Raw genomic sequence first — 20,966 nt, 5'->3', positions numbered from 1 at the left:
GTATAGTTATCAAACCAGTAGTATCAAGATTAACGTTTTGGGAAGAATCCTGCAACCGAATTCAGTTTGAAAACAAAGTTTTAAATAAATCCGCGGTCGTTCTTTTGTGTCGCTCGAGATGCTTGCCCCGTTGCCCCGCCTACAATGAGCGGCGCCCGCCTGTAATATAAATAGCGCAGGAGGCTGACACGAGCGCTTGTGTCTTTCCTTCAACTGTGAAGCGAGTGAGACGAAAATAAACACAAACTTAAACAAGTCTAACACTACACCATGGCAACGCCTATGTCAGACCAGGAGAAGAGGAAGCAAATTAGTATTAGGGGGATAGTTGGGGTGGAGAATGTCGCCGAGATAAAGAAAGGGTTTAACAGGCACCTGCATTTCACCTTGGCGAAGGATAGAAATGTGTCGACGCAGAGAGACTACTTTTTCGCGCTGGCTCACACCGTTCGGGATCACCTGGTCGGGAGATGGCTCAGGACTCAGCAGTACTACTACGAAACCGACCCAAAGGTGAGCGAAAGAAATCAAAATAAATAAATAACATAACATGCAGGTAGACACACTCTCCTTGTTTTTGTTTGTTTTTCCTTCTCTGTGGAGAATTTTGGATTTTTTTTTTTTTTTTTTTTTTATTACGAGTCCTCGACCACCACACTGATTTGATTTCACTAAACTGGGACGGTAAGGTATACCGTATATCGCCTTCGGTCTCGAGTTTGTATTTACATTTTAGAGCAGTTTGTGTTAACTTTTATGGAGTTACAAAACTTAAAAAACCCATATGTCCATCATAAAATGGACACCTACCTAGATCGGTACAATTATCCACGGAGTGACCGAGGGGATAATCTATATATTTCTCTTCACTGAGTGTGTAAGTTACACACAAGTATTGAGTGGCTGAACTTAAACGAGTGTACTGTCATAAAAGACTAGGTGCATTTTAGTTTGTAATGTGTTGCCGTAGTAGATGAACTTGAAACCGTTCAGGTTAAGGTTGAACTCGTCGAAGACACATTTTATTTGCTACTTCCCTCTTCGGCGCACTGAAATTTTAAAGTATGTGTTTTGTCACGTAGCCCCTCTGCACAATCAGTCAGAAAGCGGTTTACGCTGCAGAAGACAGATTGAGATCTCTGTTTAAATAAATCAAGAAACTCCTTGTTCATGCCCTCATGCTGCGAAAATAAATGTGCACAGCTACTGCCAAACGTTAATTGGCAGTTTACTTTAATATGCCATTTCATTAATTAACACTCCCCCTGCGAGTATTTGTCTTTAAATGGTGTTTAATAAGCGCTACATTTTCACTGTTGGCAACTTGCAAGTCAGGCAATTTCAAGTCTCTTGCAAGCAGCTTAGAAACGTCAGTTATTTGTTTCCAGTTATGGGAACGCAGAAAAAAATATGTGCAGTTTGAGTAGTATTATGATTTGGTTTCTTGAAAGCGTGAATCTTCAAGATGGCGTTCATGGTTCTACAAGCACTGATTTTTGATCCCTTTTTAACAATAAATAAATAAATAATCAGAAAAACAAATCAATAAATTACCCAGTAGTGGATTAACTAGCAAAGTGTGTTTGTTTACAGTGCATTTCTGCTCTGGCTGAGTAAGTCCCTGCTAGAGTTGCACGACTCAGCCAAGTAGTGTATTTTTTGGCAGCTGCAAAAGGAGGTTTGTGTGGAAACTCTTAAGGCTAAAAACTAATATATTTGATTGGCATCTACCTATACCTAGCAGTCTTTGAAAAAGGCATTGAGAAACAGATTGGCCAAGTATAACTGAGACCAATGTGGAACAATCCTAGTTTTTGCTGCATGTTTCAATTTGTTTTTCTGCTGCAGCCCTCTGTTTTGACTTTTGACTTTTATCACTGCATGAATAGTGTTATGTTGCTTGATTTGAGGTTATGATTCTACATTTGATATTAAAAGGAAGTGACAAGTTCAATGTGTTAACACTGACCCCCCCATATATTTCCTCTCATGACATGGAGCTAAACGCTTGCCAGTTGCTGTGTGAAAATAATTGTTGCCTTGTCTCTCCCCAGCGCGTGTATTATCTTTCCCTTGAGTTCTACATGGGCCGCACCCTGGAGAACACTATGATCAACCTGGGTCTGCAGAATGCCTGCGATGAGGCCATCTATCAGGTGAGGGGGTGCCATGCTTCATTCACAGGGGGAGGGGGCTGTGAACATTGCTGGTTTACCTGGCGAGCATGTTACACAATTCTTTAGGAGAACCTTTGTAGGAATTGTCTGCATTGTGAAAATGTGGCTGAACATCTGTTCAGAGTGTAATGTAGTGCTGGCCTTTACTTATTTAAAGGCTTGATGTGACTGGCAGAAGTCTGTCCAATACCCAATACAGTGTTTCTCCCAGGAATAACCATGCATTGTGTGTCAAATAATCCATGAAGATTTTTTTATTTTTATTTTTTATATATTTAAAAAAAAAAAAAACTGATCTGAATAGCCAAGAAAAAGCTTAAATTGTCTTCTACAGTTGTTGGGCTATGAACGTCACAAACCACAAAGTTCGTGCCCATCCTAATTTGCTCCAAGCATGTCGCGCAACTAAAAGTGGGTCTACCAATCTCAGAATTCCAGTCCTTTTAATCCATAAAAACTGGCCTCTCTATTAAATATGTTGGCTTTCCTGTAGTTTGCCTATCATGTTTGTATTTGTCTCGGTGACTAGCTGGGTTTGGATATGGAAGATCTGGAGGAGATGGAGGAAGATGCTGGTCTGGGAAATGGTGGCCTGGGCAGACTCGCAGGTAATCTTTCTCTTGGATGTAGATGCTTTTACAAGAGGTGCGACACTGCTGTCTTCATTGCCTGAAAACCCTTCATGCAGATTGTATTCAGTAACACTGGCAAAGATGCTTGATTTTAAAATCCGCCACAGTGAGCACAATTTAAAAAAATAAAGTACAAGTTGACTTTGAGAGAACGAACATGAAGTTGATGTATTTTAACCTTGCTCTCTTTCATCAGCGTGCTTCCTGGACTCCATGGCTACCCTGGGCCTTGCAGCCTACGGATATGGAATCCGATATGAATATGGAATCTTTAACCAGAGGATCAACGATGGATGGCAGGTATGCTTGCGCCATCTGTAGTGTTACATGGTAACAGCATCTCTGCTATTTCACTGAAGGATTGTATAGTGTGTGGTTTTAACTTGCATTATTGCATATTGGTCTAGTCAAGCATGATCATGATCCAGGTACTGAGATGCTTCTGATTCCTGCACATCATCTGAATGCCTTCATACAACTACGACTGATTTAAAATTTCAGGATGCAATGCCACAAAGGGTTAACTAATGCATTTTAGCCTGTACATGTCTTTCTAGCTCAAAGTAACAGTTACTTGACATTTGGCAGGGGTTAAAGTTGGTTGACTGCAGGATGTGGGTCAGTAGGTTGTTGGATTAGGCAATCATTAACAGGAAGCATGGCGTTACGAACTGCTGATCAGTTTGTAATGATTAGAGGAAAGCGAAATTTGTGCAAACAGCCATCTGCTCAAATAAGAACCAGCTCTGTTTGAAGCTCTACTGCATGTTTGCAATGCAAACTCCAACTTTTGATAAGCACTGATTTACCTGGGTAAACAAGTACAAACCTATAGATTAGGTCTACACTACGAAGTTTCACCACTGCAAGTTTCAACAGTGTGCTCTCCTTTTTAATCAACAAAAATATAACTTTGTATCTTTTGTATTCCCTTAACTATGACCCAAGTGCTAAATGATACATGCTCAAAAAGCAAACTTCAAAATTCTGTGATGTGTTTTATACAGGTAACTGTTCCATCTAAATGTCGACATTAACTATAGTGCAATTATAAATACTGTAACATGCCGTGATCCTAATTTTATTTTAGTGCAGTCACATTTGAAATAAAAGGACAGATATTCATGTTGGGTTAGTTTACTGGTCTGTCTTAAGGAGTTATTGTTGCTATACTAAAGTGTAGCTGTGAGTGAAGGCATCTTTCCTAGACCTGTATACAGGTCTGCAGTGTTGAAAGTATAAGACTGCTGGATGTTGTGTGCACAGGTGGAGGAGGCTGATGACTGGCTGAGGCATGGCAATCCCTGGGAGAAGGCTCGTCCAGAGTTTATGCTGCCCGTTCACTTCTATGGCCATGTGGAAAAAACCAGGGAGGGACCCAAGTGGGTGGACACACAGGTACGCTCCAGCCAGGGGGCTCTTCAGTACAACCTGACCTTTTATCCTGGGACCCCCAACCCCCAGTGGGTTTTATATCCAGAGTAACTCTTGCAGCTTGTTTAAGACCAACTGGCCTGAATGTTGGACTGCATTACCTTAAGGTAACATTAGATACTTCAATGTGTATTGTCTTATTGTGGTACTTTACATGCTTTGTATCGGCAAAAGCACTACACAGCTACTTGTCCACCAATGGTTCTTTTAATGAAGAGAACATATATAACTGGTATTAATACATTCAAGTGTAATGCTGGATAACAGTCAAAATTACAGTCCATCACCCCATCTGCTTCATGGACGTGGTGCCCATGCAGATTCTCACCTGCAGCCTTCTCTTGGTTTTTACTGGAGACAAAAATGGTGACTTGCTTTGCATTGGCAGGTGGTCCTTGCGATGCCCTATGACACTCCCATCCCAGGGTACATGAACAACACTGTCAACACCATGAGGCTCTGGTCTGCCCGGGCTCCCAACGACTTCAATCTGCAGGACTGTAAGTGCAGTAGCCTCCAGTCCCAGGCTCGTTGCACAGTGTGTGATGGCACATGCAAAAATTGTGTTTCTTTACAATTATGAATGCCAGTCACAATTACGTGTTGAGCCATTTTAACTGGATGCACTTCTCTGCGATTTGCATGTGTGCAACTCTTGGCCATGTTTTATGAATGTGACTGTCAATTCTCTTGTCCAGTTAACGTGGGAGACTACATTCAAGCTGTGTTGGACAGGAGTGTGGCTGAGAATATCTCCCGAGTGCTCTACCCTAACGACAATGTAAGTGTGCACAACCTACCTTTTAAAACAAGCTGCCCATTCCGGTGTAATTAAGAGACTTCTGAACCCGCTCTCTTGTTGGGGACGCTGCCTGCATGTTTTCAGTTCTTCGAGGGGAAGGAGCTGCGTCTGAAGCAGGAGTATTTCGTGGTTGCTGCTACACTACAGGACATCATCAGGAGATTCAAGGCCTCCAAGAAGGGCCGCATTACCTTTGAGACCTTTCCTGACAAGGTATTGGTCCTTTCTGTACTGCTGAGCAAGGCTTACTCGAAACTCTAATGTTGAACAGTAATGAGAATGCCAGACTTCACGTTGCAATGTTTGGCATTACAAGATTTTTCATTAGTTTGGTTTAGGGATCTGTTTCATGGTTATATCAATCTAGATTTGTTAGTTATGCCTTAATTAGAGAAATTGTTGGTATGTTTTACATAATAAAAGAACATGCATCTATCCAGAAAGTAGTTGAAATGCCTATTCATCAAGTCTGTGTGGAGAATTATATAAACTACAAATCCATGCGATCGTACATGTGGAAAACGCAGTCTATGGCTTTTTCCATGCCAACTGAAACACTTCAGTGACCTGTACCTAATTTATAAGAATCCTGTGTTTTTTATAGGTGGCTATTCAGCTGAATGACACCCACCCTGCCATGGCTATTCCTGAGCTGATGAGGATCTTGGTGGACATCGAGAAACTACCCTATGATAAGGTCAGGGGTGCATGGAGATAAGAAATGTCCAAGAATTTCAAACTCTAACTTTATACGTAGTAAGTTTGGTAGTGTCTAAATGAATTGGTGAAATATAATTCTCCCTGATTTCACAATTTGATAACTTGGTTGATTTCAAGTTAGGCAGGTAATGTTGAATTGTACATGTGCTATACTTCACTGCATAGGGAGCCTTCACTAATCTACTGCCCTCCAGTAGTCCCTGAGTTATTTAGATACAAGTTGAATGAAGGAGGGAACACTGTACAGGACAGTCTTTAATGTGTTCATCTGTGCCCAGGCCTGGGAGATCACCCAGAAGACTTTTGCTTACACCAACCACACTGTGCTTCCTGAGGCTCTGGAGCGCTGGCCTGTTCAATTGATGGAGAAGCTGCTGCCTAGACACCTGCACATAATCTACGAGATCAACCAGAAGCACTTGGATGCAAGTATCTCCCTTTTAAAGCGTGGTTTGTGTATGCTGTAGGGTTAGGGTTACTATTAACCCTTTGCAGTCCATTTATTAACTGCGCGTCAGGCACGCCAGGTCTAATTAATTTTCACACGCGCAGTTAATTTTATACGCGCTGTTTAAAAGTATTTTTTTTCACAGTCAAACGGGTTTAAATGGCCCTGCATATCAACAAAGCACTCACTAGGCATCTCCAGCCCCGCCCCACCCTTTTGTTTGCTATAGCGTTCACCTATGCAAGAAATAAATAATAATAGTAATAGTCGTACATACCGATCGATCATCTCCGGCTCACTCGTTTTATCACCAAACTCCTCAATAATGCGATCCAAGTCATTATTTTATTACTATAACATCTGAAAAAAGCTCTGCAAATGTCCATGATAGTCTCTGTGCGCTGACGCACTCAGCCAGCTTGTTTACTATGAACGCCCCGTTATCTGATACCTGATACCATGTATGACTATTCATGAGAGAGGCCTTTTTAAACACCCGTTTATTGCGTTGCTATAATGATGTCGGACCCAGTCCGACAAAGGACCTGTGAGGAATAATTGCAATGTCGGACCCAGTCCGACAATGGACTGCAAAGGGTTAAACCCTCCTCCTCTTTTATTGTGCCCCATATTTTGATTATCTCTGGTTATGCAGATATATCAGGTGCAAAGCAGTAAACTTCTGTAGGCTTGCACAGTCTGATTGTAGCAAGACTATTGCAGTGAGTTTGAACTGCAATAAATGTAGAGAAGTACATATTATTATTATTATTATTATTATTATTATTATTATTATTATTATTATTTATTTCTTAGCAGACGCCCTTATCCAGGGCGACTTGCAATCGTAAGCAAATACATTTCAAGTGTTACAATACAAGTAATACAATAAGAGCAAGAAATACAATAACTTTTGTTCAAGCAATGTACAAGTGTGACAAACCACAATTTAATAATACAGCAGATAATAGTGATAGTTACATCAAGATATAATTAAATAGTGACAGTTACATCAACCAGGAATCTGTGGCAACTTCCTCCAACGTTTAATTTAAAATCTGTATATTCCAAATTAAAAGAACCAAAAGATAACAATTTAAGAGGTTTGTGCTAATAAGATTAACTAAATATCCTTGTGTAGATATACCTGCTCCTGCCAGTAAAATGTTAATGTTGGAAAATATGTATTTTCTAACTCGTAATTAGCTTTTGTTTCCTACACACTTCTGCACGAAGTGGAGCATGGCATAATACAACTATTGTGGACAGGCTTCTACTTTTCTGTCATCGACCCACTGCCTTTCTAAGACTTGGCAGCACCTTTTTAGCTCTGACCTGTCCTTGTAAAATCAAATGTCATTGTTAAACTAAAGCATTGATTGTGCAGACCAAACATTTCTGTGGCTGACTGTTTATTCCAAGTGTCCTGGTGTGTATGAATACTCTGGATGTGTGCAGGCACTGCAGATTACTGTTGCCTAATATCCTTGCCTGGGACACCACACTAACATTATTTTTTTTTAAAGAAAATGCATTTGTCCACTAGGAGGCACTATGCTCGAAGTTGAAATGACCAAGACTTAATGTACGTTGAAGTGTGAAAAGGCACTTGTGGTGTAGTTTTATTTTATTTTCATTGTCTATTGCATAGGGACCAGTTATTTCACAAACATTTGAAATTAAGACCATTCAATTCTACAGGATGACCAGTAAACATTTTGGAGCACCTTTTAAAGAAACATCTGTTTTGTATTTTCTTGCAGAAAATCTCTGCTCTGTTCCCAAAAGACATGGACCGATTGCGCAGGATGTCTATCGTCGAGGAGGAGGGTGTGAAGAGGATCAACATGGCACACCTGTGTATTGTTGGCTCGCACGCAGTCAACGGGGTGGCACAGATCCACTCCCAGATCGTCAAGGACCAAGTGTAAGGATATACTAAAGCCCCTGTTTATCCACGTCGCGGGCTTGCTGAATCTTAATGGCTCCTGACAATATTTTATTCCTTTTTGCCCTAATGCAGGTTCCGTGACTTCAGTGAGCTGGAGCCCGAAAAGTTCCAGAACAAGACCAACGGCATCACCCCCAGACGCTGGCTGCTGATGTGCAATGCAGGGCTGGCTGAACTCATCGCTGAGGTAATCCGTATTGCTTAACTGAACAGAGCAAGTATGCAACTGCATTTGCAAGATAGAAATGAACTGTTCACTGCCACATCATGTCAACCTCTATAGATATATCCATGAAGCTTTTTTTTTTCACATCCATTTTACTTGTTTACATTTGATCTGTCATTTCCCATTGCTTAAGTCCCAGGGATTCTTTGTTTTTGTTCTCATTTCTTGCTGTGAGTGAGAGGCTCTTCACTTTTGTTTTCTAGAAAATTGGAGACGGGTATGTAAAGGATCTGAGCCAGCTGAGGAAGATTGCTGCATTTGTCAATGATGAGTCTTTCATTCGAGATGTTTCAAAAGTAAAACAGGTGAGGCACTGGCACATTTGCTTAAAGTTTAAACATACACCAAATGTTCCAGTTAAAGTGTCAGCTACAACTGCGAGTGCTGCACGCTGTACTAATCCAGTACAACTGCCATTCAGTTCACTGTTCCCTTCCTGCTAATTAAACTTGTAGCAATGCCTTCCTTGTATAATGCTATAACATTCTATACTAAAATGAATCGCTGACCTAAAGGAATAATATATACGGCTCGCTGTGACTTTAAAAAGAAGTTGGATTTTGGGTTAAATACTACGTAAAGCTCTGTATCTTTTAAAATGGGAGTCGGTTGTACCCGTTTTTAGTTCTTTCCCACGTGTGGCCAAACAATACAATCCAACTTCTAGTGATGAAGCTTTAGCTCTGTTCTAACAGTTACCCCACTGCTCTTCCCTCCAACAGGAGAACAAGATGAAATTTGCACAGTACCTGGAGAAGGAGTACAAGGTGAAGATCAACCCCTCCTCCATGTTCGATGTCCACGTGAAGCGAATCCATGAGTACAAGAGGCAGCTGCTCAACTGTCTGCACATAATCACGATGTACAACCGTGAGTACAGTGCTGCATGCATCTGAAATCCACTGTCCAAGTTCAGCTCATCGCTGGTGTAGTGCATGTACTTCAGAAGCATTTATCATACTGTAGCTAGCTAGTTTTACAGACCCTGAATAGCACTAATGTTTGGATACCTGCCTGTGGTACCATTTACCCCTTTGACACTACCTGAATAGTGCATGATCAACATTCATTGGAACAATGCGCTTGTCATTCACTTCATTGTTTTAAGCAGTGTGGATATGGGCAATGTAATTTATACAAGAGTGAATTGGGTTTTTAACTAGTTGTTGTTGGTAATCGTAAATTGGTGATAAAAGCACTAGGCAACATTATTTCTTAAGTTTTCCATTACCTTAGACTCATCATTACTAAGTGTCTAAGGTCATGGACTAGCTTAGTTGGTCATATGTTTGCACATCAATGATATGGACCTCTTTGCCCAACTTGTGTCTCCCATTAGGCATAAAGAAGGACCCTGCAAAGCATTTTGTCCCAAGAACTGTCATTATTGGTGGCAAAGTAAGCTGATCTGGTGACCTTGCCTTTTATAAGTATACATTCATCAAATGAGAAAGCCGGGATGAAAAGACCTTATTTGAATAGCAGCTGAGCAGTTCTAGACTTGCATTTTTCTAACTGAACCCACCTGTGCTCTCATGGCTAATATTGTATAGGTGAGCAGTACCTCATCCACGAGTTGAAACCGCTTGATTTCCATTTTCAATCTTTGATAAAAGTGGTGGCCATGCAATCTAAATGTCTTGTATGATTTATTAAACTGAAGCCCTTCTCCTCCTCCCATAGGCAGCCCCCGGTTACCACATGGCCAAGATGATCATCAAGCTCATCACGTCTGTGGGAGATGTGGTGAATAACGACCCTGTGGTGGGCAACAGGCTCAAGGTCATTTTTCTGGAAAACTACCGTGTGTCCCTGGCTGAGAAAGGTACAGCCTCACTGACTGCTCCCCAAGACCACACATAGGCTTATATAGAGCTATAAACTTGGGTTGAAGAATAACATCATTTTTCTTAAAGTATTTTTAAGAAGTGTGTGTCTTTCAGTGGACTGTGGCTAACATGTTCCTGTCCTGTAGTGATCCCGGCGACTGACCTGTCCGAGCAGATCTCCACAGCCGGCACCGAGGCCTCGGGCACGGGCAACATGAAATTCATGCTGAACGGGGCGCTGACCATCGGCACCATGGATGGAGCAAATGTGGAGATGGCAGAGGAGGCGGGAGAGGGGAACCTCTTCATCTTCGGCATGAGGGTGGCGGACGTGGAGGCTCTTGACAAGAAGGGGTGAGGACTGGAGGGGGGTTTACCAAGTTTCATCTATCTTTGGAATGGAAGTTGTGTTGGACTAAGACACTTAGTCAGTTCTTTTAATTTATATTGCAGACTCTAGAGTAATCTCTGTAATTGGACACTGTCTCGGAGGCGGTCTATTTTGCTGTTATGTGCATTGGAAAACTCTGCTCTTCTAGAAGGGTCAGATGTCTTGCACTTCAACCCCATATATGATGATGCTGTGGAATGTTAATTCTCTATTAATTGATAGATGGAGGGTCAGGTTTTGCTCATTGCTGCTGTTTTGTATAGCCTGGATCTCACCTGGAACACTTTGGGGATCACATCAGGAATGGATTCCAGTGCTTAAGATCCCAATAGTTTTACAGTTAACACTGTTCAGCAATTTATGCGAGCTGAGATCATACTGGCTCATTCCATATGTTCCAAGAACCATTCATGATAACAAAACATTTATTTCAATTAACAAGACAGAAGGTCTTAACTGATGCATCCACCTCCAAACGGGTTCTACCTAACATTGACTTTCTTGGCATGGATCACCTGTCCCGGTAACGGTCTTTTCCACTGAACTTCAAAGATCATATCCACTCCTGGCAGCAGATCGTTTGCTCAGAGTGCTCCAGGAGGAAAGAGGAGGGTAAATTGTGAACCTGATTCCAGTGGCCTTGCACTCGGAGGCCAATTAGGATAATGGCAAACGGCTGGAATTTCTTTTAACACAATAGCTTTGTCTTCTTTCTTTCTTTCTCTCTTCTTCTTCTTCTCCTCCCTCCCTCCCTCCCTCCCCCCAGGTACAATGCCATGGACTACTATGACAAGTTGCCAGAACTGAAACAGGTGATGGATCAGATCAAAAGTGGCTACTTCTCCCCGAAACAGCCTGATCTCTTCAAGGACATCACTGACATGCTTTTCAAACATGATAGGTGTGTACCAGGGAGATGCAGTGCACACGCACCTGTTAACTGCAGTTTACGTTGCTGCCATAAGACCACTTTCCTAAATTAAACTAGCTGAACCCTTTTTGTTTTTATATATACAGCTATAGTTGCAAAGGTTTGTTTATTTGGAATACAAACTAGTCTGTTTTAAATTCCAGCTAAAATGAGCAGGTTTATCCAGGGTCAAAGATTACATTATACACCAACAAAGGACTATCAATCTAGTTAACTGTCCATATGATGTTTACACAGGTTTAAAGTTTTTGCTGACTTTGAAGACTATGTTAAAAGCCAGGAAAAAGCGAGCAATCTTTACCAGGTAAGGATGCTTCCATCTGTAAATTGAATAAGGCATGTTGCTAACCTCCTCCTCCCCTCCACTGCCAAAAGATGCAAACTTCGAGCTACACTATCTACTCTACAGAATGTTCCACTTTCATCTAGCAGGGGATATGTTTAAACTGCGCTCACATTTGGTGTGAAATGGCTGTCTGAATTGCCTGTTTGTTCCCTCTTGGGACAGCAGCTCTGCCAGATGCTCTTGCAAAGGAGGTCCCTGGGGACCAACCCGAGTAATCTGAAGCATGCTAGAGCTGTGTGTGTGTGTGTGTGTGTGTGTGTGTGGTGGGGTTTTTTTTCCCCCACAGATAAGCCTTTTGTGATCACCTATCAACTAGTACAGGAATCCTTAAACCTAAGCCCTTCACTTTTTTTTTTTGTTTTGTTTTGTTTTTTGTGGCAGGACCCGAAGCAGTGGACCAAGATGGTGATCATAAACATTTCAGCGTCGGGTAAGTTCTCCAGCGACCGGACCATCAAGGAGTATGCCAAGGATATCTGGGGGGTGGAGCCTTCGGATATAAAGATCAAGCCCCCGAACGAGCCCCGTGAGCCTGTGGAAACTCGAGAGGCTGCTATGAAACCCAAGTCCAAGGGAAACCTTTTGTAAACTTAAGAGCACTTGCATTCACAAGCTTCATTTTCTATCTAAACTGTTTAATTTCAGAGATATATATATCCCTTGCCCCCCTACCCCATAAATTAAATGCAGTTCTGTGATAAATAAGTCTTAAAGTTGCAGTAGAGGGTACAAAAAAAAAAGTTTAATTTTTGAAAATGCGGCTTTCAGACTTGTCATCTGATACAAGCAAGATTTCTGTACTGTTCAAACAATAAAAGCACATTTTCCAGAACCTGTTCTTTGCATGCAGGTTTCTATTGTGAGCACACACCCCTTTTTATTTTTTGTCAAATGTCAAGGAAAGATTTTCTTGAATTCCAATGATTACAATAGGGTTAATCACTCTTCCAAATGTAGTTGTTTTAATGGAATGCTATGAGAGCTGTGGTTATTTGGGTAACCAACCCACTGTAGCTTGTATTCTGCAGTGATGAACAGGAGTTTTGGTAGCATAGTTTACAGCACTAACTTTAGTGAACTTCATATGCTGTCCTGTTGGAATTTCTTTAACGTAAAATGGATGTGTACAATATTTAATCCAGGGGGAAATTGCCTGTTGGGCATGTTTGTGTTGCATGAGTCTCCTTTTATTACTGCCACCTTTTTTATTTAGCTTTTCATTATTTTACAAATCAGGTTTCAAACAACTTTACAACAGTCTACATTCAGTGCAATATTAATGGAATTGTCTTTTTTTTTTTTTTCTAAAAAGCTATGTGTGATCAGAATTCTGCCACAGGCTGTAGAAACTCCCTGAAACAAAAATTCAAAAAAAGTTTTTAGACTTTAATTAAATAAATAATTACAAATAAAAACTGACTTATAAACAAACACAGATCTCACCACAGCAGAGCTGGCAGCTTGGGGTCCTTGTAAATGTTGTTGTGTCGATATCCAAGAGAGCCATCGAATGAAACCAGCTTGACGTTCTCCTGGGAGTGCTGGGACTTCAGTGCAATCTCGTACAGCTTCAGTGTAAGCAGAAGAGAGGAGAAGCAAAACTCACTTCAGCAATAATACCTGCAGGGTGACTGGTCAAACCGGCTTGTAATTCCATTACATTTGAAGGACATTATTGCTATTGCAAGTCACTGAAAATGCAGCATGTGCACTTTAATTCTGATGCATTTCTGGGGTGGGGATCCTTAAAGTGTATTCTTCCTTTGGTCTTTACACTAGTAATGTGTTAATTAAATACAACTGTGTTAAACTGTTTTTCCTTGTTAATGATTGTCAAAACCTTTTAATGTCACAAATAGTTGTTTTAAGTGTTTCTTGGTATATTTTGGGAGGCGTACCTTTCTGCTCATTTCAAAGGGCACCACGTGGTCATCCTCTGCATGCAGAATCATCAGGGGACTGGACATGGACTTCAAGCTGAACAGCGAAACACAAAGTCACCCTCTGTACCCAACATCAGGCACAGACAAGCGTGCTTCAGAAACACTGAACAGTAGTGAAATGATAATGACATGTCAACTACTCCTTTACAGCAGTGCAAAGTTTGGTACAGCTGAAGAAAGAATGGGTTTTGTTTGGGACTTCTCATGGGACTCAGGAATCTCAGCTTGTTGTTTCTGCCAATGCTGGTCATGCACAGCAGTGAACTGAAATTTCATTCCAGTATGTTTGCTTTATATTTTTAGACCCATATTGTTTTTTCTGCTATTGTGTGTTATAAAGCCAGTAGACCACCTTAAGATGCTACTGGGAAAACGCAACTGATAGAAGGCAATCAGTCAAGTGGTGTGCGTGTCCCAGTGAATACACTGCATTCTGCTGTTAGTATTCCAAATGAAGGGACGCAAACATTAATGCAACAACAAGCATCCTGGTCCCCATCGTATGGGGTCTCCAGGTTTCATTGCTCTGCGGCAAACTCGTTTTTATCCACAGCAGCACTGTAAAGTGGCCATGTGACTTTATATCAACTGCTTATCTTTTTTGGTGCATCACAGATAGGATTTACACTGTGAATCAAAAACACAGAATACCATTCATGCACTTACTTCTCATCGTTAGGGAAGAATATGTTGCTGAGGGCCATGGTGTCCAGAAAGAAGTATTCAAACGCTGGAAAAATCCTATAGATCTTGAAACAAAACCGGGTAATTCAATACAAAGTGTTCCAAGATAGAAGACAGTGAACCAGGGCGGACCAGCTGAGACCGGGGTTACAGTTGCAAAGGGGATCAGGGAGGGAGACTGGAGAGGAATGTTAGGGGATTAGATTCTTACAAAAAAAAAATCCAACTTTAAAATATGAATCATAAAAAAAAAAAAAAACTACTTATTCCCATGTTTGAATCGCTTGTGAAGGGCGTTGCTCACCTGTGCGAAGGGGTGGTGTGCCCCCTCCTCTCGGATGTTGGTGTAGGGTGCTTCAAGGATCACCGCGTCCGGGGGGCTTCCTGAACACACAGCAAGCGGTTACACAGAGAAGCCATAATTTACATGTCAATATCCAACATAAAAAATAACATTCAGAAATCTATGCACCTACTAAAATAAAACTTGTATCTAAATGTACAATCATGTTTTTTTTTGTAGTAGTACTACCAATATTATTATTATTATTATTATTATTATTATTATTATTAATTAAAATGTGCTATAGTCTGTTTAGTATAAGTTAAGAATAAAGTAATTTCAGTGTCTGTGGAGCTATAACACAGACATGCATTTTCATATGGAGTGACCTTTTCTGAAATCCTTTAGAAACTGCTGCTGCTGTTGCTTTTACCTTGGTCTTGTAACCTGCAAGCTGCGTTGGTGGCCACTCTGAAAGAACACACAGAAGTATAAGAACAACAAAGTATCACTGTGTCGCAGCAAACTCACATTGCTTTAACACTTGCAAGCATGACCACACCGTTGCAGGCAGCGGTTTATAGCTGTCCTGCTGTTCTGTTCAATGCAAAGCGATGTTTATTACACAGGTCTCACCCTGTGCCCAGAGAGTGACCCCAGAAGCAGACCGGGCTGCCCGAACTGCGCTCCTTCACCCAGCGGTACAGGTACACGCCGTCGGCGGTCATGCCCTCCTCACTGGGGTCCCCCGTCGAGTCTGCAAACCCTGCAGGACAGGAGAGCAGAGCAGCCAGCAGCATTCAAATGAGCTGCAGTGTTACAGCAGGGAGGGAAATAAGACTACCACTGTATAGCATTTCGATCCACTCCTGGTTTTACAATAAATTTAATAAGACCTACCTGAGTTAGCTTGATACCTATACGCTGTGGCTAATCAAGCTCATAGCAACGCCTGGAATTGGTGAAACTGCTGTGCAATTGGTGTCTTATTTCCATCCCTGGTTGTTTAATTATGGTTATCTGACTATATTAAGTATTATTAAAAATTCATCATCAGGTGCTGTTTAAGATGCAAGCTGATTTTCACCCAAAGCCAGAGCGGTCAGTAAGCCCCTGACCTCTCATGGATATCAGCTTGTATTGCTCATATTTCCTGTTTATACAGGTCTGGATGTCAATGGCTTTTCTGAATTGGGGGGTGGGGGTCCCAACTTGAAAATGTTTGAGAAGCACTGAACGGCTCTTCAGAGATGAGCAGAGGTGGTTTATGCAGCCCAGCAGGACCGTGGCACGTCCCTTGATCCGTATGGCGCTGTGAGCTTGATGTATTGTTCTGACCTGGCACACGTATTTGCACGTATCTCTGAAGTGGGATGATACTGTACATACACAGATGAGGCAGTGCAGAGCCTACCTCTATAATCCAGGGCTAACACGTGGAATCCAGCAGCACTCAACACCTACAAGACACAGGCAGACAGTTAGCGTCACTGTGGAGGGACAAACCATGAAGGCAAGGCATCGCCTTTATAAGCTTCCCTGAGTAAAAGCACAGCGAAGTGTAATAAAGCACAGTGAAAGCATAGGTAAGCACTGTAAAGAACAGCAAGGTATGGTAAAGCACATTAATAAGCGTGGTAAACTAAGGTAAATGCATCGTATAACTATGAAGAAAAGCCTGGGAAAATGCTAAAATACAGGGGTAAACCTTCAGAAGGGTAATGAAATAAAACCACACAATTACAAAAGAAGTCTTGCCCACCTTTATGAGTTCCACTCTGTGACCGATAGCCCTGTGAAAGAGAATTGCTTTATTATCATTTTACTATTATTATTATTATTATTATTATTATTACAATGTTACTATGTGCTGATGTTGTGGCTTTTTCAGTCATTTACATATTTATATAAACAACTTAAAAATAACCACTTTATATCAGAAAAATAATGAAAACTCTAATACTGTACATTACCCTTACACAAACCTCAGCAAATATACAACACCATGTGACTTATACATTTGCAGCTGTTATAAAAAATAATTCACATTTTTAAGATTTGTATTTTTTTACTACTTCTGCTGCATACATACAAGTGTCAAAATGCGTTTCCCTAAAGGTTTCCGTTATCTGTGCATCCATGATAACATATTGTCACCTGGTCCCGCCGTTTCCATGGAGATAGATGATGATGGGCGCTTGGTCTCGGAGGGCCGACTCGTACCAGCTAAGCCCCTCCCCCTGGGCTTCCTGCCACCTGCTGTCGGGCACCGTGTGCCTGCGGGGAGATCACGCACACACTTACACACACACACACACAGGGTCTGTTCAACCGCTCTGAATAAGGTCAGATCTGCACTCACTGGCCACGTTTAGTATTGTAGCCTGAAATGCATTTGACAAAAAGTTTGGTTACTTGTCTAAAGGTTGAGACACCAGCACATGGATGGAAATAAGACTCCCATTGCATAGCTGTTAGATCCATTCCTGGTTTTACTGTGAGTTTAACAAGACACACCTGAGCTTGTTACCTATACACTGTGGCTAATCAAGCCTATAGTAAAATCTGGAATGGTTAAAACTGCTATGCAATAGGAATCTTATTTCCATCCCTCCCTACACAGCACTAGCAGTTAATAGTGCCTGTATTTAATTTACACCGTCTCACCAGCAGTGGTCTATCTTGTCCTATCAACACAGCACAGCCTGTTACACACGAATCTAATCCCATGCACTGTATACGTGCCTAACTGTTTCTTTTCAGGGTCCTCATTCAAAGCGCGGAGATGAGTTTGAGGCTTGATCACAGCGTTAGGGCGTCAGTGCTCACCAGACCCCGATGCGGACCCCCTCTTCGGGGGAGAGGTAGAAGTTTGCCGTGTGGTTCAGCTGCAGATCCTCAGGGCGCTGGAGATCCACGAAGAACGGGGCTTTCACTGCAGCCCGACGCAGTCATCCGCAGCCCAGTTCAGGAACACCGCAAGGAAAAACAGCAGGAACAGGGAACATCTCATGAGTACCTGTGCAGCTGAGCTCCTCTCCTCCGTCCTGCTCTCCTCACCCCTGCATCCCACTGCTTCGTGGGTTTCTAACTAATGATATCAAAGCTATTACAAACTGAGGGAGTAGCTTCCCATGTATTTGATTTATTTGTACTGTTTCTTACAGCAAGAAAGAAATGAAAATCTAATTGGAAGCTGGTTGCCTCCCAGCCCCAGTGATGCGTCCCGTACTCACGTGCACTGAGGTAGACCACGTTGGCCAACAGCGCTGGGAAGAGGCGGATAAGGAAAGGCACGCTGACGTAGACAACAAAGAGCGTCAGGAACAGGCGTTTAATCCGCCTCAGCCAGCCTCTACCTGATCTGGAAAAATCAAGAGACACACAAATAACATTGTGAAGAGATGGGAGCAAACATGCAGCTGAACAGACGACCACTAAACTACAATTACTACCTAAAATACTATTATTATTACTATTATTATTATTAATTATCATGATTATGATTATTATGATTATTATTATTATTATTATTATTATTAATGATGATTATGATTAGAAGAGAAGAATTACAGTACAATTCCCTTTTCATTTGCATGTTTCTCATTTGATTTAAATGCAGGTTTGTTTTTTTTTGTCATAGTGAATTTGGTTTGTGAAGTGCACAGTCACTTTGTACACAGATAAGTGCAGTGCAGTGAGAATGCCCTTCACCACAGATACACGTTGACAACTAAAGAAAGTGCTACAGTGAACCGTAGCACAGTGTCTATGATGCAAGAGACAGCAGTGTGGAGTAGTGGTTAGGGCTCTGGACTCTTGACCGGAGGGTTGTGGGTTCAATCCCCAGTGGGGGACACTGCTGCTGTACCCTTGAGCAAGGTACTTTACCTAGATTGCTCCAGTAAAAACCCAGCTGTATAAATGGGCAATTGTATGTAAAAATAATGTGATATCTTGTAACAATTGTAAGTCGCCCTGGATAAGGGCGTCTGCTAAGAAATAAATAATAATAATAATAATAAAAGAGGTTTGCAATGACACACACACATTTCTTAACAGACACCCTTATCCAGGGCGACAGACACTGCTGTAGTGGTTTTTTAAACATATTGTAAATATTAATATGTCAAGTGTTTGTGTGAAATATGTATCAGCAAAGCAATATTTTTTTTTTCCAATACGTCGATGCGAATCAGAAAACGTATATTCTGATTTACAATGCAGAATTGGTAACTTACTTTTTGTGAGTATAGTCAGCCCAAGAGTAACACCTGTACTGTGTGATACATACAGCTCACAGAATTATCCCGCTGTACGGTACTTCATTTCCTAAGCACTTCTGTTTTCATATTTCAAACATTAATAATTCACAGTGAGTGACAGCGACCTGAAGCGGAAGTAAACTGCCAATCTGTACCTCGGAATGATGTCATAATTAAATATTTAGTACATTTCACAGACCTAACGACAGCAAACACGCACTAGACGTTATTATTATATCAGATATAATAATAATAATTATGATATCTTCACAAACGCACCGCTTTATCACTCTACGGTGTCAATAACTCGTGCAGCGCTATTCCTGCCAACTTACTTCGACTGGCCGGCCTCAGATGTTTTAATTTCGGCTGGTTTTCCTCTCTTTGTGAAGCGCTTCTGGTTTGTCTTTTCCTCCGGCTCCTGTGACTCCTGCTTGGCGTTTCTCTTCCTCATGTTTTGACGTTTTGCGATAATGCCCCCCTCACAGTTGCACGGTACAGGACACCACTCGAGAGAGCCTTTGTAGATAGTGACGTCACACCCAAAAATGTGGTGAGAGTTCAAACCGACGCTGCACTCTCTCTGTCTCAGAAAAAGGGAACGAGAGAGACGGCTTGAAATAAGGAAGCGGATCTGTGATGCATGTGAGAAATGCGCATGATATCAAACCAGCAGGACATGTGTAAGTTTGCATATTAGATTTTAATATTAAATTACAAATGTACAGCGACAAACGCGTTGCTATACTTTAATAAATGTGATGCAATACTTTCAGTTGAACACTCGGGGGCGCATTCGAGCTAGCTTGAACAGCTGGTTGTAAATCCAGCAGCTATCTTCAATATCAGGAGACTGACAAACATAATGCTGCAGTAATGCAATACTTTATCATTACCGATAAAAGCAAATCGTATTTAATGCATCATATAGAATCTAATTCAGTCTGTAACACATTCCTTCATTTTGTTTCTGAACAGGGTTGCTCTTCCTAATAAGATGTATTGAAGTGGCTTTGAAAGCCCATGTGTGTCACTCCTTTAATGGCACATCACACAGTGTAATCCCCGGTGTACTGGGCTCTGAATGTGCCTAATCCTTTCCACTGCAATGAGACTGTCTGTGTGTCAGCGCTAATACATCCCGGCGTGGCTTCAGGACCAGTCAGCTCTGTGCGTGTGTGTGAGAGCTCATTATAACTCACAGTGCCAGCGTGGACTCCCAGTGACAAGAGTGTGCTCAGGATCCCTACAAATAAAAACCGCTGCACACCGGTGTGCAATCATCATGGATTCAAATTCAATCAGAAGGGTCTCCAGGAGACTAGGAGTGGTTACCGTGGAGAGGGTGCCAGCCAGACAGACACAGACAAACAGAAAGACAGACAGACACAGAGAGACAGACACACAGACATAGACACAGACACAGGATATAGAGCACTTTGCTGTTTTTTTTAATTCTCTGTGTACCGGGTGCTAAATCCTAAGCAATCTGATCCCAAACCTTTTTTTCAAACTCGTATATTTTTTAAATGAGAAACTTCGCACTGGCCTCGTCCCTGAGCCCGCAATAGAGGGACCATCACAAACACAATGGACACGATTCAAACTAAAGTAAAGCCAGACCTCTAAATGGAGTCCTTTCTTAGTAAAGCCAGACCTCTAAATGGAGTCCTTTCTTAGTAAAGCCAGACCTCTAAACGGAGTCCTTTCTTTCCGGACAGTTTTTCTTTTTTTTTTAACTGCACACACCTCTCTCCCTGACTTCACTGTCAAAACCAGGGTCTCCCTGGCTGCACAGATACACGAACGCCGCACGCAAAAACACGACGCAACTAACTCTTCAGATCCCGTTTTGTGTTTTAAAATAAGGCACGTTTTATAAACGGACGTCTTCTCTTTAAGAG

General features: G+C 41.7%; 2 protein-coding genes across 3 annotated transcripts; one reads left to right on the top strand and one right to left on the bottom strand.

Moving 5' to 3' along the window:
• The first annotated feature begins 176 nt into the window (after positions 1 to 176).
• Positions 177 to 12,719, top strand: LOC117421963 (glycogen phosphorylase, liver form-like). The gene is made up of 20 exons (XM_034036516.3): positions 177 to 513; positions 2,055 to 2,156; positions 2,707 to 2,785; positions 3,006 to 3,109; positions 4,076 to 4,207; positions 4,632 to 4,743; positions 4,942 to 5,024; positions 5,130 to 5,258; positions 5,650 to 5,742; positions 6,044 to 6,190; positions 7,977 to 8,140; positions 8,237 to 8,351; positions 8,594 to 8,695; positions 9,113 to 9,260; positions 9,730 to 9,788; positions 10,074 to 10,215; positions 10,366 to 10,573; positions 11,377 to 11,511; positions 11,779 to 11,845; positions 12,269 to 12,719. The coding sequence occupies exons 1-20, from the start codon at positions 271 to 273 to the stop codon at positions 12,473 to 12,475; spliced, it is 2,571 nt and encodes an 856-aa protein (XP_033892407.2). The 5' UTR covers positions 177 to 270; the 3' UTR covers positions 12,476 to 12,719.
• On the bottom strand, positions 12,610 to 20,943 carry LOC117421986 (lysophosphatidylserine lipase ABHD12-like). Of its 2 annotated transcripts, XM_058990597.1 has the most exons (14): positions 20,812 to 20,943; positions 19,398 to 19,645; positions 18,034 to 18,161; positions 17,627 to 17,732; positions 16,955 to 17,074; positions 16,560 to 16,590; positions 16,212 to 16,257; positions 15,434 to 15,563; positions 15,231 to 15,268; positions 14,819 to 14,898; positions 14,497 to 14,579; positions 13,786 to 13,864; positions 13,331 to 13,455; positions 12,610 to 13,240 (listed from the first exon to the last, which is right to left on the bottom strand). In XM_058990597.1, the coding sequence occupies exons 2-14, from the start codon at positions 19,514 to 19,516 to the stop codon at positions 13,210 to 13,212; spliced, it is 1,116 nt and encodes a 371-aa protein (XP_058846580.1). In that variant the 5' UTR covers positions 19,517 to 19,645; positions 20,812 to 20,943; the 3' UTR covers positions 12,610 to 13,209. The 2 variants fall into 2 exon arrangements, with proteins under 2 accessions (XP_058846580.1, XP_033892449.2); XM_034036558.3 differs by lacking the exon at positions 20,812 to 20,943 and having other exon boundaries at positions 19,398 to 19,668.
• Positions 20,944 to 20,966: the final 23 nt, after the last annotated feature.

The sequence above is a fragment of the Acipenser ruthenus genome, chromosome 18, assembly GCF_902713425.1.
Source record: "Acipenser ruthenus chromosome 18, fAciRut3.2 maternal haplotype, whole genome shotgun sequence".
In the NCBI taxonomy this organism is placed as follows: Eukaryota; Metazoa; Chordata; class Actinopteri; order Acipenseriformes; family Acipenseridae; genus Acipenser; species Acipenser ruthenus.
This window is presented reverse-complemented; position numbering and strand designations above follow the sequence as displayed.